We start from the raw sequence: 16,665 nt of genomic DNA on the forward strand, positions 1-16,665 counted from the left end.
TTTGCTCTTCCCTTGATAATTCTATTTCATCGGAGTTGATGGGCATGACTCCCGAGAGGGCGAGATGGGCATCGCGAATATCGGGCTTGGTCATGATCCTAGACTGGACAATGGGAGGGCAAAAAGGCTTCATGAGCGAGTTCGTTCCAGCACTTTTTTTTTTGGTCATACAGTCTTATTTTTTCCTTGGTAGGATATCTCATGGTATGCCACGCTGCTTGGTAGCAGGGCATGCATTTATGACAGTCAATGTCTCCATTTCCGGTCTGCTCCTCTCACATTTTAGCAGCCATATCTCGCACAGAGATTTTTAGGGCTGTACGATAGTCTTGTTGGGTATTTTTTTTTTTCCGTGGTGTATGGAGCTTGGCTGGCCTTGTATTGGCCCTATTTTGGTTGATCAGGCGACTATTATCCCGGAGTCTTTTATATATGCTGGATTTACAGCTATGATCTTAACAGACTCAAAGGGTGGCATCTTCTAGATGAACCACCTTTTATTGATTCGAGACTCTTCCCGTTGCGATATGTTAGGTGTAACGGTAATACGTGGTGTGTAAATGGGTAATTAGATCAGATAATCGCGTTTATTGATCAGATCCTGCAATCGTGCCTCGGTATCCATCGGGAAAGCATTTCCCCCCAGACACTTCAACCTCACACTTTCGGGGCATAACATTCAATCCTTCCTCAGCATCCCTGAGGAATAATGATACCACGATAGCATAAATCCCATGCAGCAAAATGACCTCCCAACTCCCTCCCCCCAAGGCAATCCTCTTCGACATCGGCGGCGTCTGTGTAGGTAAGCCACACCATCCCCATCTACCAGCTCCCACTCATACTATGCGGCCGCTTCCGCTTTCTAGGTAGTAAGTCCGTTCCAAGCAATCCTCGACTACGAACACGAAAACAACATTCCTGTCGGCTGGGTCAATTTCGCGATCCAGAAAGGTCCTCAGAACGGCGCGTGGCAGCTTATCGAGCGTGGGGAATGCGAGCTTAATGATGACTGGTTCCGGGCTTTCAAAGCCCAGTTATCTATACCTAAGCATTGGAAGGAGTACTGTATTAAGGCGGCTGTGAAATCCTGTGCAGAGAAGGGGCTGTCGACTAACTCGGAAGCGGTTGTTGGACATGAACAGGCCCCACCGGTGCCCGAGATCGATGCGAAAAAGCTGTTTTGGCGGATGATGCGCATGTCAAGAGAACCGGATCCGTGGATGTATCCCGCACTCAAGACACTGAAGGAATCGGGCAGATTCGTGCTCGGCGCGTTGAGTAATACCATCGCGTTCCCGACGGGGATTAAAGACGACGAGGGGGCGCTTTTCAAAAAGGGCCTGGTACATAAACCTCATCCGAATCCCTACGCAAATGATCCTACGGATATTGCCGACGTGTTTGATGTTTTTATTTCGTCGGCGCATGTGGGGCTGAGGAAGCCAGATCCGAAAGCTTATGCGATGGCGGTGCAGGAGATGAGTAGGGTTGCGGTGATGAGGGGAATGGGGGAAGTTAGAGTGGAGGAGGTGTTGTTTTTGGATGATATTGGGGTGAATCTGAAGTGGGCGAAGATTTGTGGGTTGAGGACTATTAAAGTGGATTTGGGGAAGACGAGGGAGGCTGTTAGGGAGTTGGAGAGGCAAGTTGGGCTGGGGCTTTTGGGAGAGAATGAGAAGGCAAGGCTTTGAGGGAGAGGGAGGGATAGATCTTATGCACCGATGTTTCCTTTATGACCCAACCCTGAGAAGAATATTGAGCTTATTTACGCCCGGGGTATCTTACCAATTGCCCTCTTTCGGATCAAGTTTGATCGGTCGGGCAGATGTCATCATTATACAAATGTGCAAAGCGGACTTTGGCGCATCCCTAGCTTTCAGAAGGTATGGTTTAGGGGTCGAGTCATGGGATCGGACCTCAGTTGGGTCCAATGGGCATAATACATGCTGAGCCAAGTTGTATACGGCTTCCCAGAGTCATAAAGTTTAATGCTATTTTTCCTACGAGCGCCAGCTTGAATATTGTTACGAGGCAGAAGATGAAGAATTTCCTGTGAGATGAAGGTGTCGCGGAGGTACTGAGAAAACATGGATTAGGTATAGAGAAGAATGATGTTGAAGACGTGTTGAGAGCAGTATTTATGGATCGGGAATATCAAGGTGGTTGAAGCATGTTGGGGTGACGAGAGGTGGAACGAACTGGCTTAGAATAGCTTGAACGATGGGCTTGTGAAGAGTATCTGGTGCTGTAGGATAAAGATGAGGTGTTGGAGATTCCAGAGATGGCTCCCGGGTGATAGATGAGAAAAGGATGGGAGTGTGGTGGGTATGAGTAGAACCGAAGTGTTACAATTGGAAAAGTCTACCTCTATGATGTGATCGAGCCCTTAGACCCAAAGCGCCTTGCCGTGCCAGGTATACCACCAATAATCTTTCCCATAACACCAACCAGAAATGAAAACACGAAACACCTTACATACCAACCTTTTCCAGTTACGTATGCACACTCCCCAATGGACAATCCGTACCCTCAAAATTCATCTCAAACATCTTTCCTCCAATCTCAGCCCCAACTTTCACCTTAATTCTATAGCTCCTCGTAATCGCGAAGCTCCTAAAGCTCGGCGGCGTGAAGCCTGGTACTCTTCCCGAAAACCACGCCTCACACGTCCCAGCTTGCTCTATCTGCTTCTTCTCTCCCGGGACATCGACTTCCGCTAGCTCGACGAGCTGGGAGGGGGGAATGGAATTGAGAAAGGTTTTCTGCTCTTTGACTTCAGTCTGCTCGCTAGCACGGTATGAAGATCGTGGTGTACCGTCATGGCATTTCGAGGGCAAGCCTCTCAGCGTGTTAGAAGCTGCCCAGTCTCTTGGTGCGCGGAAGAGTGTGAAGTCTAAGAGCTCAAGTTTGAGGACTTTGAAAGTTACTGATGGAATGTGTGTCACTTTGTCGCTTTTCTTGACTACGGCAAAAGTGGCTCGGAAGTTGAATTCGGAACCTGATGTAAGGATATCTGGTAGTTCGACACCGAGTTCAAATTCTAACATGGGTGTCGCTGAGGAAAAGCGGTCGTGGAGTCGTTGTCGAAAGCCGATTGATGCAGGATCTTGACCGGTTAGGGTGGAACTTTGCAGAGTAAAGCGTTTAGAATAGCGGACACGGTTTGGGGTTTGAATATGAGCGTTTGGATTCAGAGGCTGGAACAGGATAGGCGCTGTGCAAGATAGTGGATCGATCTTTGGCGATTTGCCAACGATGAGAAATGGTGCAACTAGCCGTGCTGTAACACCATAGCTTATTTTGCTGTTATCAGGGTAATCCTCCCTCCCGAAGAAGAAAGTAGGGGGTAGGTGATGAGGTTGCACTGTCCAGATTGCGTTATCTGGCTGCTCGTAGCATTGCGATCGATTGAATCCCGTTCCCTCTGGTACCCGGAAACTAAACGGAAAAGTGTACTCCTGTCCAGGCACCAGCGTCTCAGCTTTCGGGAATACGTTGAAAGTAACATCGAAGAGAGGAGCGTGGTCGCGGTAATGGTAATAGTCCGTCGTAGCAGTCGATCCGTTGCCCCTCGAACTGCTCTTACGAATCCACGTCTCCGATTTGCCCCACAGCGTAACTTCAACCGCTTGCGGCATCACTGGTATGGGTGTCGAAAGCACAATATGGCCAGATATAACATCATTAGGTTTGAACACTGTCTCTCGTTGAGGAGCGAGATAAAGTTCGACGTTCGGCAGCGGTCCTTGCTGAGATTTAGAGGGTTTGAAAAGCCCCATGTTGATATTAGAATCTCGAAAATTGCAGTCCTGGAGGAGGAATCCAGGTACCTGGAGGCGCCTTTATGATTTGCAGCATCTGTCGTCAGCGGGAAGTAAGCCTTGTCGGACTTTCTCAGCCCTATCATTAATTAGTGGTGGGCAGATATAGATGGCGCCCGGAGGTGGCGCGGTAGTGGCTGAGCCAGGCAAGATAGGTCTCAGGACTAATGCACTCAGCGGATGACCCAGGTTAAATGGCCTCCTAGTGTCCCGTTCGTGAGGCGTTTTTAGGGTACTTAAATGGAGATGTGGTGAATAACTGTCGGTTGAGATCGGCTTAAGGCGTTGAAACGTCGATGTGTTGCCCGGGAGGGCAGGAACCGGCATAGGCCCTATTTTCCTTTCTACATACCCAAGATTATATGGCCCTTGATAGGATCTATTACGGAACAGAAAACATCATCCTGTTGACGATACCTAATCCCAGCAACGGTTTCTACAAACCAGGCCACCTGGTATCAGCTGAGCAAATTCTAGGCATTGTGCAACATTAAGGCTAATCTTAGGGTAAGGGATAAAAGAGAACGGTATTGGACAGGTACGTGCATGCTGTAAATGTATACACACCCTCTCGACTAGGCTCTATCGACTAAAATACACAGTTTCTAGGCGTTAGAGTGAAAGTCAGTCTTAAGACCGTTGCATAAGGAGACGCCAGATTGATGCCTTCCCCATTTCGCGTCATTCATTCATTCATGAAACGGACCTTAGTGACCCTTCACTTGTCCTAGTTGGCTTTGTGGCACATGCCTTCTCCATAGCATTGGTAGTGACATGTACCCTTCTCTTGATGTATGGTGGGTTCATTGGACGGCTAGTTGCAAGTCGAAAAGCAAGGCCCTGGGCCGCATCTGCAAAGAAATCAATCAAAATGTTGTGGCCTCTCGCCCGGTCCCACAAAGGCTTATGATTATTCTCTACACCCTAAACCACGAAGCCAACAACTAAGTACCTCATTACAGAGTCTTTAGCCATCCTCATGAATACATCTGTCGCACTCACGAGCGCACTGTTGGCGGGAACAGTCCAAACAGTTCTGTTCGCTGATATGTTGATAGCCGTATCTTTGTACTTGATATCTTGGAGGTAGCCCCCGAGAAAGTAGGCATCTAATAGCGTGTCTAACTCTGCCATGACTGGAGACAGACTTTGAGTTGAATCTCTACTCTCTTTCGTGCGTCCTACAGGGAGAGTAATGACGCTATTCCAAATCTGTTTCTGTTAGCCTATATTATACACGAATATTGCCTGGAAACAGTACTTACTCTGGAATCCTATCGTAGGGAAATTTGGACATGGCAAAGACCATGTTGCACTTCAGCGGCATGGATTCTTTTGCATTAGCATTGCTTACCTCTGGGTTATTGGTAAAGAGCGGCTGGCTCTCAAGGTTGTAGAAAAGGACGAGAAGCAGTAATGAAGATAAGCCAGAGAACTAGTGACCCTAAGAAACAGTTAGTCTCTTCATGAGGCGCAACAACTTCACAAGGGCAAGATGTGGTCGTATGTCTGAAAGGCTCGCTAGCTTTATAATTTTTGGCCTTCCATTCTCACGTCGCAGAGTGGAAGTCGAGCTTGCATGGGCCGCTGCCGGAGGGTTGAGGTAAGAACTTAGAGGTAGCCAGTGAGAATGAAGTCTAGACTATGCTAACGCGGAAAAGGGTGAAGGTGAAGTGGTGAAGGTACAAAGATTAAAATTGACTTTCTTAATAATGAAGGTGACTACCCACCGTGCGACGTAAGTAGGGGACAGAGGAAGAAGTATAGTGACTAATAGAGACATATTTGAAGTTGTAGGTGAAGCCTGCAAACCACATGGACGATTCTCAAGGATATCTAATCTCTCCTTCCCAAACCGTCTTACAGAAGCCAGCAATGCAAGAACAAATATACAACCCAATGTTAGGAAATCGACATCCAGTATGTTCCTTCTACTTAGGAGGAGCACGAGCCCTCTACGAGTGGGAATAGGCATGCATTCTGGCCCCCCTATCGTCCCAAGAGTGCCACCGTGCCTGATTGGCCTGGTCGAAAGCTTCCGCATTCCACATGGTAGGATATTGAATAGCTCCTACAGGCAGACTTCAAGGTTTCCATGAGACTTATTGAAAGTGTAGGGAGACTTTTCTAAAATTAGAGAACCGTACTCGAATTGCTTCTGTCCGTTGCCCAGTTTTGGGAGAAGTCATGGAATGCGAACCTCAAAATTTGAGTTTCGTCGCCCGGCCTATACCTCCCCATCTACTCCGGGTCGTCTTCTCTACATAACGCCCAGAAATGCTAACTCTCCTAAGAATTACATAGCGGGAGCGTTTAGTTCAGAGAGATAACCCTACTATTTGTTCGTATTGGTGTGGGCTCAGTTAGCGGTGTGGCGGTATCCCTACTCTAAGTCATAGGCAGGGTAAGAACAGTTCAAGCCTAAACATCCTTCAGGATAGAAAAGGTGGTGTTTAAGACGCGAAAGATCTTCAAGGCGCCCATGGCGGTTCTTTTGAGAAAGTTTTGGGGCTGTCCCGAAGGGTTTTAAGCAGGGCGCTGCGAAGGACTCGCCGAGAGCTCTTAAACAGAAGACAACGCAGTTCCCTGCGTTTTAATTTTGTAGGGTAGGTTTGTGCTCTAAATAGATTGTTCTCATGCTCGCTTGCATCCTCGACGACAATGTACATCCAGGGCATGGATATGCTCTACTCCTACATTTTCCTCTAAAGTGTGATTGTGAGTCTAATAATGTTGTTGAAGCGCAGATACAATATCGCACCTTTCGAGAAGGCGATGGAGAGTTGGTGATATTTCTGTCTTACTTTAAAGGGGGAAATGGGGGATGTAGAATACTAAGTGTTAGAGATGAGTCTATGTGCTGGGTTTGCTTTCTTGGTACTGCAGTAAACTGATTAGATCAGATTTCATCGCCTACTCAAGCTTGGCCCGGATCAGATTTGCCGCTTAGAAAATACTAGGGACGAGGTTGATGATGTATGGGCAGTTATTGTGGAGCTATTAAGATAATTTTTCGTGGCACTCAGATAGCTTTATGATGCCCTCCACTACCTCCTTCTGGTCTCAACTGAGAGGTTTGGGGAAGAAGATTGAGAATCGGAGAAGAAGATCTTCATGCAAGGTGCAAAAAATTACGGAGTGCTTGACACGATCCTCGGGTAATTAGCTTCTCCCTTTGCGTGTTGCTGTCACCTTGGTGCCAGGCTGTTGCGATTAGCAGGCAATTCAAGGGAATGGAGATGGGTATACTAACAGTAGTAAAATGGTGCGCGCTTCCGCTGCATCTCGCACAGGTAGGTTGATGGCCTGGCAAAGTTGTGAAGTTGAAGGAAATTTTAAAAGAAAATTTACTGTTCTAGCAGTGTACTCGTAGCATTTCAATCCCTACCATGGAATAATAGCAGGGCAGATCTGGTCAGTTGAATCTTTTGCTAGAATAGGGAGAACATCTGTAGGATGTAAATTTCTGTCTTCAATTACCTCTCATGTTGCAATAGACAAACCCCTTCCCACTCTCAAACACATCCCCCCTCAGGAAACTAAACAGATGATCCACAGCCAGGCCAGGGAACATGAGCGTAGCAACAAGAATACCATTGTTAAGAATGCTGGGCCTACGTTCAGACCCACGCATACAGATGCTACTCTCGCGCACATCCTCCACCTGGCTACTCATACACGAACCGAAAATCCAACTCTTTCATCACGACGCATCAGACAGCTCGATCGCTCGCCCTGCCTAGCTCTCAGCCAATGAAACGGGAATCAAAGCAACTATGTATCTGAATAAAAGGAATATGCCGAAATAAACGCCGATTGGGTATCTTACAAGCTGGCGCAAACAACCGCAGCAGCAACAAGCCATCCCCAAAAAGGGACCGGACAGGAAAACAACGTGCTCATGCGTGGAGTACGCTACTTAGCTCATCTCATGAACCGTTAATATCGACATGAACGACATCTCAAAATAACAGTATACTCGTGTTTTGTCACCACGCAGATATCAAAACATTTCATCGTCGTCATCTCCTTTCTCTGTAACATCGACTCTACTTCTAGCGAAGAATCCCCCACTCTCTTCTTTCGGTGTTGCCCAGACATCCGGACTCGTGATATCCTCTTTACTACTCCCCAAACTTCGTGCGACCTCTCCCCCACCCTCACTGTCAGTACGACTAAACCGGCTAACGATCGTCTCGCGGATCTTGCGGGAAGTGGAAGGTATACCTTCCTCATCAGACTCGAACTTAAGGCTACGTGTCGGACGACCCGAGGCGCGGGGTGTGGAGAGGCGTTCTTCGTTACTGGATATAATAGCATCAGGGGATGGAGTAGGATAAGACGGACTGGTAGAAACGAACTTATTTACCAGGCCATGTAGATCCGAGACTTCGCGCTGGAGATTGACAACCTGCCTCTCAAGCGTCCTGCGCGCCGCGCGCTCGTTGTCGAGCGCTGCGTACACGGCCGCGAATTGCTCCGTAGTGCTGGAATCATGAGGAGTGGTAGTCGGTCTGGGGATCGCGCTTGGTTCTAGCGCAATCATGGTCTGAGGCCGATCAGGCGAATTCGGAAATTCGTCGACGACGGACAGAGGCACGTGGGTCGGTGACGGGGGTTCTGAATCTTCATGTTTGATGCTTAGGGACCTATTACTGCTCTTGCTCGATTGGCGAGAGAACTGGCGCTCGCTGGTTGCTGAAGTGCTTCGATTTCGTGATCGTCGACCTTTGGGTACGTTTTCCAGTATAATTGTTTGCCGATTGCTGCGACCGGAGAGCCTCCGAACTGTCGTCTCGAGATTGCACATGTTGTCCTCCAGGTGCTTTACACGATCTTCAATCGAGACACGCTTCTCTGATCGTGGAGGAAGCTTAAACTGTTGCGGGTCGTGGGTCTCATCGTCTGAAAATTCACTCCTTAGATTTCCGAAATTGAAAGATTCAACTGGCAGCTCGATCTGGCTAAGATCTTGGTCATGCTGGGCGATCGTAGGGACATCGGCAGTGCTGGACTCAGCAATTGATTCTTCCGGCGCATTGGCAGCAGTATCACGAGTGTCAGCAGTCCGAATGGTTTCCACAGTCTCGACAGTTTGGGCGGTACGTGGCCGTGGCGTGTTGGTGCTGTACACGCTGCCGGATTGGTAGCTACTCCTCCAATACCGTATTTCTGCACTTCGCCTCCGCTCGGTCGACGGAAGGTTCTTGGCCAGCTCGCGCAAAGCGCCAGCGCTTCGCGACCTTCGCTTGACATGTGTCGGCATATATGGAGGCGTCGGACTCGATAGAGCAATGCCGATTAGTGGGGACGGTATTGACTCTGCATCCTGCCGCTCATCCCACGATGACGCCTGTTTGCCCCAAGCCGATGACAAAGCCGAGGCTTCCGCCTGAGAAAGGAGAACGCTGGGCAGTGTGGCTCGTCGCCGATTGAGGTTTGGGGGGACTTGGAAGGTGAGATACTCATGTGGCGGGCTAGTCTCTTGTGGCGCATTGACGTTCATTGGGAACGGTAAGTGCTGGCCCAGTGGATTTATTGGCTCGATTTCCCGAACGGGCATATCTGAAATTCGTGGGCCGTTCTCTTTCGGGTTCTCAGGTGATTGTGTCAATAAACCAGGGTCCTGTCCGTTCGTTAATCCAAATTTCAATGCCGAAAAGTTCATATCACCTACGCTACGATGATAACCATGTTTATGAACTGTCTCTTGCTCACTGTGTTCTTCCCTGCTCCTCCTGCTAAACATTTTGCGGAATACATTCCTTAAGCCGCTTTTCCGCTTCTTCTTAGGTGTTGTTTTCGAAGGTGTGTCAGGAATTGAGGGGAACGGGCTTGGGCTGCCGTACGATACAGGTTCGGGGGTGTTTCTTTGCATTTCGCTCGTTTCTCGAATGCCGGACGACGATCGCTTGTGCCGAAGGGTGTGATGGCTTTCTTGTACTTGCGGCTGTTCCTCAATCTGATCCGAAGCTATATGCAGACTTTCATCATTGACACTCGATTGAGGTGGAGGCGGCTGTGGCTGTTGCGCCTCGGCTTGCTGCGATGACGAGTCCGGCATCGGGGCTGCCGACTCTATATTATGCCTCTCCGCATACTCTCTCTCCTCCTCATCGTTGAGAGGCGTTTCCTCAGTGATGGGAATGGGACCACTTATTTTCAAATCCCCTCGCCGGATAGCCTCGGCCTTCCAGCTTGAACGCTGCAGCTTCCCTTCCCCACTCATATTCGGAACGACAGATTCGTCGCTTCTGACGTGATAACTAACCCAGACCATGGACTGCGGGCAGCGCACTGGTAGCGTCAACCAGAGACGGATGGCGACAGACAGAGATGCAGCCAAAGTAGCCTCACGCAGTAGCTGTAGGGAGGACCCGGAGTACGCTAAAATCCCTTTCCATGACCCTCTCAAGCTGCTACACAAGGGTAACTACACATTAAACGGAGACCGTAACGGCGTAACGGCGGAGAAGAGCCAGTAAATGTCCGAGACCCTTTGATGAGGGTTCGACGATAGGTCCCACTGAACAAGCGTAGGCGCAATAGTAACGACGAGGGAACCTAGGAATAAGAGAAAAAATCTTTGAAAAGAGCGACGAGGTTAAACGGCAGCGGCAGGAAAAAAGATGAGAGACAGACGAAAGAATATGTATCAAACGCAAGCGTCATGTATATGTATCCTGGGCGGTGTGGAGTGCATTGCCAGCAGGATACTATGGCTAGCACATTGCGGATTGAGGTAAATGGCCGTCAAGCGATGGAGCTGTGGCGGGCTAGAAATAGGTATTATAATAGAATTGGAGCGCGGAGAGGCTAGGAAAGCTACGTCAAGACCCCGGCATGGCGTGGGAATGCAGCAGTTGGATCGATGCATGCATGTGAGAAAAGGGTCGAGGCGCCCTGGCCACGAGTCCCACGACTATCTGCATGAGATAGAGCGCGGACCCGTTGCGCCAGCGGGCAGGAGGGATAGCAGGCGCGTGCTCGTTTCAGAGTCTGATGGCGGGCAGAATACGGCATGGCGTTGAATGTGGCCGGACCCTGGGGAGTGATGCGAGAGCTTCGGGAGAGCATGGAAAGGTGAGAGGTTGCTGGGCGTTCCGAGCCAGGCAGATGGCGCGCTCAAACAGGAGGTGCGTTTCCAAGCTGAGCGTCTCGTGCGGCCAACATTGGCGGAGACGGCAGCCGAGGTGGGTAAAGCAGCGAGCGTGCAGGAGGTTTTGCAGACGGCGTCTTCGGCGGCCTGCTGTCGCGACCCTGGGTGCTGCATGCGATGGAGGTTTGAGAGCGCCCGCGACCAAGCGCAGGGGGATATGTCATTGGTGGATTTGGGCCCTGCTGGTGGCATCCAGTGGTGTGTCCGTTGCCCCAGATCGAGGACCGGTGAAGTGTTTCTAGCTCAACACCACGATTTCGATAGGGACGCAGCGACTAGATGCCACTGGACAGTTGCTGGGTTGGGGTGGTCAGCCCAACAGCGGCCGCTATCAGAGGGCCAATGCCGCCATCGAAACGCTCCAGGGCTGCCCCGCGAACGTCGAACTCACCACCAGCATCGCACGAAAAGCAATTTCAACAAACTTCCTGCTGCCGTCATGCTTTGCAGGTTCCGCTGTGATGGGAGCGCTGTCGTTTTTTACTTCGCTGCTAGTCAGGGTGGGCCCGGCCGTTTCTCCCCATGCCTCGCCTCTGGTTCACCCTCGTCTGCTGCAGAGCCAAGTCACGCCGTATGTATGCATCTGTCCATCTTAGAGCACATGTCTGTCCTGTGCCGTGTCCCTCGCAATCGTGCTGCAACCTAAACGACTCGTCCGCCGCCAGCCACCGCCCATTCCCAAGAGCCGCAGCCTGGGCATTAGCAGTTCCAAAGCTGCCGCTGAGTCGTGCTCATCCGCCCTCCTGTTCGTCCACGTAGACGTCCGCAAGACTAGGATACCTTAAGTCTACATTCTCTTCGAGGAACTCCATCCAGTTCTTGAGGAACTTGCTTCCCCTGGATTATCCTCGTCAGCCAAACAGCGCACAAACACAGCCTGTAGCCAGTCACACAGCATTCATGCATGCGTCTCACTCTGAAAAAAATAAAATATAATGCTGGGCACGGTAACTTTGGTGAGGTGATCGGGTTTCTGGGAAGGGGGAGGAAAGCGAGGGCAATACTAACCGGCCGACAGTGTCCGAATCCCCTACAATGCAGAGGTGCCTCTTTGGTCGCGTCATGGCCACTAATGATCCGATGAGCATGTTTTCAATCTATGCAGGTGCGGAAATTATTCTTGTGTTGTGTTGTCTTACCATTGAGCCTACGCTTTTCGCCCAGAAACCCCACTTCGTGGTCCGGATTGCTCCTCACCATACTCACCTGTCAACCGAATATTAGACCGAATCTCAGTCTCCCAGGTAGGGGGCAGCAACTCACGATAACAGCCTCTTTCTCGCGGCCTTGAAACCCGTCGACCGAGCCCAATTCAATGCCCGGAAATGCTTCTTTAAGCACTTGAGATAGGATGGCCAGCTATTGTATAACACCGTCAGTCGGGTCATCTGTAGTGGAGGAAACCGGGCTCATGCGCTCAAGCGCTATCCTGCATGCTGGTGCGCTGTATGCACCCAACAATATAGCTGAGGCAACTCTCCGATCTCGCGACGAGAGAAAGGTTTGCGAGCAATTTTGCTCCCATCGCTTTCTTTCTCCTGATCTAGAGCCGAAGCGTAGGTAGTCGTATGTGCGACCAGCGTGCAGGAGAGAAAATCATGCAGCAAGTGTTGTACGTACCTGGGCATTGTATGGGGTAACTACAGCAATATCTTCGGCCTTGACCCCGGCGTCTATTAGATTGCTCACATGCATTTTCACTAAAGCTGCTTCTGCTTCGTTACTCTTGCTGTCCCCCAAATTCATGCCTTTACTTCCTTTGCTTCCGATTCCGTCATCTTCCGTCTTTTCTGGAAAGTCGCCGCCTTGTGTATCCCAGAAGACCAATGGTTCCCGAGTATCTTCGGTATCCTTGACGCCGTAAGGCAGATCCTTTAGTAGTCTATCCTTGACGAAGGCGGCTGCGATGAGTTTCGATTCATATAGTTCTGTAGACGGGAATCGCATGATTTGTTCATGCATGCGATATTGCGTCGTTAGCATGCGTTTAATAGACGGGCCGTGAAGTGCAAGTAGCCTATCGAAGAGCGTGGTTTCTAACGTCATGTTGTCTGCCACCGGCTTTACTGATGTCTCTGCATCATCCTTACCATCAACTTCCCCGGCCTCAGCTTTTCTGTCCTTACTCTTCTTGCCCTCCTTCTTCGCAGCCTTCGCTTCTTTTGGATTTAATGACTTGATGGTGGGTGGAAGTTGGAGGTGGTCGCCTGCAAGAACCAATTTCCTTGCTTTAACCCAGAGCAGTGGAACCCAGCACTGGGATTCAAGAGCTTGGCTTGCTTCGTCGACTATCACGACATCAAATTCCTGACCTTTGAGATGGAAGCCCCCTGCACCATGCAATGTCGCAAGGACGACCTTACTACCTTTTACCAAGTTCTCTACACAACCCCTCTCCCGCTCTCTGAACTCTTTCCGCAGCTCTTTCAACTCGCCGTAGATCTGGCGCCGCTCTTTGGCATTGCGCGTCTTGCGGATGGAGTATTGCTTATCGTCCATTTCTTTACGAACGTCTTGAACAAGAGCTGCAGCTTCTGAGGTTCGGGTAAGCACGTCGAGAGAGTGGCTGAGCACGGATGGCAGGAGACGAGCTGGATGTCCCAGTCGTATCATCTGAACTTTATGTGATGCCAGACGCTCTACGATGTTATCAACTGAGATGTTTGAGGGACCGCAAACCAGAAGACGCAGTTTTTGCTCAAGCATCTGGAGGATAAGCTCGATGAGCGTATGTGTCTTGCCAGTCCCTGGGGGGCCGTGGATCAAAGCAACCTCTCGTGATGCTAGGGCAAATCTTATTGCTTCCTTTTGACTGTCATTTAGGGTAGGATCATTCCATTCAAGCTTGTGGAGGGGGTTTGAGGGGTCATTGAGATCGCAAGGAAGGGGCGTTGGAGATGCTTGCCCGAATAGTACACGAATGAAGGGTGTATAGTCCTGGTCCTGGAATTTGTAGAGCTTGGTCATCGCCTGGTTCATCCTATGTCAAGTGTAAGTATCTCATGAGTAGCACTGCAGTTTTGAACACCGAGACGGGAGGTGCCGGTAGCTGCATGTTTCACCGGTAGAGGAAGCGCGCAAAGCCCAATGACGATGATTGTGATTATGCTGATGATGCTGATGATACTCGGTACAGTGGGATGTGTATTGGTGCAAATGCATACCTTTTGAAAGTAACGTCATTCGCCAACTTGACACTATCAAAACCATCAGCCAATCTCCAACAATGAAGTGGCACACAGATTAGAGGACGGACATCCATAGCTTTCCGCCACTTGGCACATCCGCGTCCTCCTTGTCCAGTACAATCTCGACATTTTCTCTCCTGATTCTCAAGACCACACCCTCGACGCCCTTCTTCGTCAGCTCACGCTTCTCGGTTTTCCTCGCGCTTCCCGCGGGCTGATCCTGGATGGCCACAATATCACCGGTCCTAATGCCATGCTCAGGTATATCTGCCTTGTCACCTTTCCTCACGACAGCAGGGTCGACAGCAAGTTCGACAACCGTCTTGCCGCCAAGGCCTGTACGTATAGAAGAGACATTAAGATTCAGGATGGCCAGCCCAGCTCGGCAAAGCGTGGCTGGGGTATGCAATGAGAGAAGAGCGTTTGTTTCCGAGAGCTCGGCTTGGAGTTCAGCATCCAGGAGGGTGAGCTGGCCCGCCGCAAAGGAAGGAATGTCGGTTGGACGTGGTTTCGACATTGCTGTAGGGTTAGTGGGGGATTTAGGAATTGTGAGACTGAAGGTGTTCGGAGGTTGTTGTGAGATACCCTCGGGAACTCTTTCTGTAGTAGGATAGTGGGGTGGTGCGCGGCTTCTCCGAACGAACCTTGGAAGTCGTAATCGCCGGAGTCGGCAGATGTGAAGCTCAAGGAAGAGACGGGGTGGGCGTGTGCTTGATCATCGCGAGGGTAGCGACCGTGACGGTACCTGCATCCGTGATCCGTTGAATGGCTGTCCTTAATGTGTGAAGTTATTGCGTTGAAGCTGCGAAGCTCACCTGCAATCCTCCGACCTCCGCTCTCCAACGCTTCCTGATTGGCCGTCTCCTGCCAAGCGTGTCTCCCTTCTTCAAACGCCTCCCGTCGCGTCCGAGCTCCAGCTTTCGCTCTCTTAAGCTTGCTTTTCCTCCCTGGCTACGGCCATCACACATGATGCGAACCTCGCGCATATCCCGCGACACTTCCAAAGTCATCTCCTCGCTCGCCGCGAGTCGCGCGCCGCGCCCATTACGTCAAACCCGGGCTGGTGCGAGTGCAGCCACTCGAGACTTTTCCCTAAACGCCGTTGAGGCTAGGAATGTCGCAAGGGAACGGGATCACGAGTCAGCCCCAGCAGGCAACATTGGAGATACGCAGTCAGATTCGGAATTGAGCTCGCCGCCAGAAGACTCAGGCCCAGATGAAGGGACCATGTCAATCAGGAAGAGGAAAAGGGGGCAAGATGTGCCATTGAAGAACACCATTAAACAAGAGAGCAAAGACATATCGATAACGTCCATTGCGTCACCAAAGAAAGGACATGCAAAGCCGAAGAAGGCGCGCCGGGTTCCCGCAAAGAAGACTATCACCTCAGATGGCACTGTCAAGGTTGAGCCCCCGGCGAATTGGGAAGAGATCTATGCTCTAACCAGGGAGATGCGCAATGAGAATGTTGCACCTGTTGACACTATGGGCTGCGAGAGTCTAGCCGACCGAGCTGCGAGCCCGCGCGATCAACGATTCCAGACACTGGTGGCATTAATGCTCAGCAGTCAGACCAAGGACACTGTAACAAGCGTTGCGATTAAAGGGATGCAGGACAACATGTCTGGAGTACGTTTGCGCGCATTTTGAGAGACAGGACGTGTCACTGATTCAGATAGGGCTTCAATCTTGAATCTGTGCTAGCCATCGAACCTCCTGCGCTGAATGCATTCATCTCAAAAGTCGGATTCCACAATTTAAAGACAAAGTACATCAAACAGGCTGCAGAGATATTGCGAGACAAATGGAATTCGGATATCCCAGATACCATTGAAGGCCTCACTTCCCTCCCTGGAGTTGGTCCGAAAATGGCTTACCTGTGTATGAGTGCCGCATGGGGAAGGGATGAGGGTATTGGTGTCGATGTACACGTTCATCGTATTACTAACTTGTGGGGTTGGCATAAGACGAAGCAGCCTGAAGAAACCAGAGCTGCTCTTCAATCATGGCTTCCAAAGGATCGTTGGCATGATATCAATAACCTACTCGTTGGGTTCGGTCAGTCCATTTGTTTGCCAGTGGGGAGGAAGTGTGGTGATTGCAAATTAGCTGATCGAGGTCTCTGCCCCTCTGCTGTAGTGGGTAAAACAACGAAGGTGAAGAAAGAGGGGATTGCCTTGAGAGTAGAGAGGAATGATGGCGAGGTGTTTGTACACAGGAGTATTGGTGTGGCTGAGGAAGTGGGCATCAAGGACAACGACGTGCAAGATGCAGTTCCAGACATAGAAGACATAGGGAAGCCTCGTAGAAAATCTTCCCGCATGAAGCTGTAGGTTCAATTTCAGCTACCTACGTTTACATGGGTATCACTCTGTAAGCTTCTTCCACCCTAGTCTAAGACCTCGTCTTTATGCTTGTGATAGTCGTAATTTCTTTGTCTCACCATGCTAATCAAACTACACACCTCTAAACACTAAAAGGTCCAGCGTAGTGC

The 16,665-nt window shown here is 50.2% G+C and overlaps 7 protein-coding genes across 7 annotated transcripts; 3 read left to right on the forward strand and 4 right to left on the reverse strand.

Moving 5' to 3' along the window:
* Positions 1-744: 744 nt before the first annotated feature.
* BDR25DRAFT_343355 (HAD-like protein) lies at positions 745-1,935 on the forward strand (the record flags this gene model as incomplete). The annotated part of the gene is made up of 2 exons (XM_033693820.1): positions 745-801; positions 870-1,935. 2 exons carry the CDS (start codon positions 745-747, stop codon positions 1,692-1,694), a joined length of 882 nt encoding a protein of 293 aa, XP_033546985.1. The 3' UTR covers positions 1,695-1,935.
* Positions 1,936-2,334: 399 nt separating this feature from the next.
* Positions 2,335-3,953, reverse strand: BDR25DRAFT_304100 (uncharacterized protein). Its single transcript, XM_033690138.1, has one exon. The coding sequence runs from the start codon at positions 3,780-3,782 to the stop codon at positions 2,496-2,498; it is 1,287 nt and encodes a 428-aa protein (XP_033546986.1). The 5' UTR covers positions 3,783-3,953; the 3' UTR covers positions 2,335-2,495.
* Positions 3,954-4,517: 564 nt separating this feature from the next.
* On the reverse strand, positions 4,518-5,133 carry BDR25DRAFT_314884 (uncharacterized protein; the record flags this gene model as incomplete). Its single annotated transcript, XM_033691487.1, has 3 exons — positions 4,518-4,748; positions 4,827-5,025; positions 5,090-5,133. 3 exons carry the CDS (start codon positions 5,131-5,133, stop codon positions 4,518-4,520), a joined length of 474 nt encoding a protein of 157 aa, XP_033546987.1.
* A 1,327-nt stretch (positions 5,134-6,460) lies between these two features.
* Positions 6,461-7,778, forward strand: BDR25DRAFT_355857 (uncharacterized protein; the record flags this gene model as incomplete). Its single annotated transcript, XM_033695534.1, has 9 exons — positions 6,461-6,610; positions 6,723-6,815; positions 6,855-6,898; positions 6,933-6,962; positions 6,991-7,067; positions 7,118-7,146; positions 7,198-7,422; positions 7,449-7,602; positions 7,657-7,778. 9 exons carry the CDS (start codon positions 6,461-6,463, stop codon positions 7,776-7,778), a joined length of 924 nt encoding a protein of 307 aa, XP_033546988.1.
* BDR25DRAFT_37295 (uncharacterized protein) lies at positions 7,705-10,291 on the reverse strand. Its single transcript, XM_033697260.1, has 2 exons — positions 9,502-10,291; positions 7,705-9,450 (listed from the first exon to the last, which is right to left on the reverse strand). The coding sequence occupies exons 1-2, from the start codon at positions 10,102-10,104 to the stop codon at positions 7,828-7,830; spliced, it is 2,226 nt and encodes a 741-aa protein (XP_033546989.1). The 5' UTR covers positions 10,105-10,291; the 3' UTR covers positions 7,705-7,827.
* A 1,423-nt stretch (positions 10,292-11,714) lies between these two features.
* BDR25DRAFT_325844 (DNA-binding protein SMUBP-2) lies at positions 11,715-14,688 on the reverse strand (the record flags this gene model as incomplete). Its single annotated transcript, XM_033692240.1, has 7 exons — positions 11,715-11,820; positions 11,992-12,052; positions 12,123-12,189; positions 12,247-12,342; positions 12,604-13,034; positions 13,074-13,963; positions 14,240-14,688. 7 exons carry the CDS (start codon positions 14,686-14,688, stop codon positions 11,715-11,717), a joined length of 2,100 nt encoding a protein of 699 aa, XP_033546990.1.
* A 443-nt stretch (positions 14,689-15,131) lies between these two features.
* BDR25DRAFT_304106 (DNA repair protein-like protein Ntg1) lies at positions 15,132-16,531 on the forward strand. Its single transcript, XM_033690139.1, has 2 exons — positions 15,132-15,800; positions 15,851-16,531. Exons 1-2 carry the CDS (start codon positions 15,141-15,143, stop codon positions 16,502-16,504), a joined length of 1,314 nt encoding a protein of 437 aa, XP_033546991.1. The 5' UTR covers positions 15,132-15,140; the 3' UTR covers positions 16,505-16,531.
* Positions 16,532-16,665: the final 134 nt, after the last annotated feature.

The sequence above is a fragment of the Lindgomyces ingoldianus genome (genome assembly GCF_010093535.1).
Source record: "Lindgomyces ingoldianus strain ATCC 200398 unplaced genomic scaffold BDR25scaffold_18, whole genome shotgun sequence".
In the NCBI taxonomy this organism is placed as follows: domain Eukaryota; kingdom Fungi; phylum Ascomycota; class Dothideomycetes; order Pleosporales; family Lindgomycetaceae; genus Lindgomyces; species Lindgomyces ingoldianus.

Coding starts and splice junctions, on each gene's coding strand:
- BDR25DRAFT_37295 (XM_033697260.1), bottom strand. CDS start 10,104: ATGGTCTGGGTTAGTTATCACGTCAGAAGCGACGAATCTGTCGTTCCG. Junction 9,451..9,501: donor AACATGGTTATCATCGTAGC/GTAGGTGATATG, acceptor ACGAACGGACAG/GACCCTGGTTTATTGACACA.
- BDR25DRAFT_304106 (XM_033690139.1), top strand. CDS start 15,141: ATGCGAACCTCGCGCATATCCCGCGACACTTCCAAAGTCATCTCCTCG. Junction 15,801..15,850: donor TGCAGGACAACATGTCTGGA/GTACGTTTGCGC, acceptor TGATTCAGATAG/GGCTTCAATCTTGAATCTGT.
- BDR25DRAFT_304100 (XM_033690138.1), bottom strand. CDS start 3,782: ATGGGGCTTTTCAAACCCTCTAAATCTCAGCAAGGACCGCTGCCGAAC.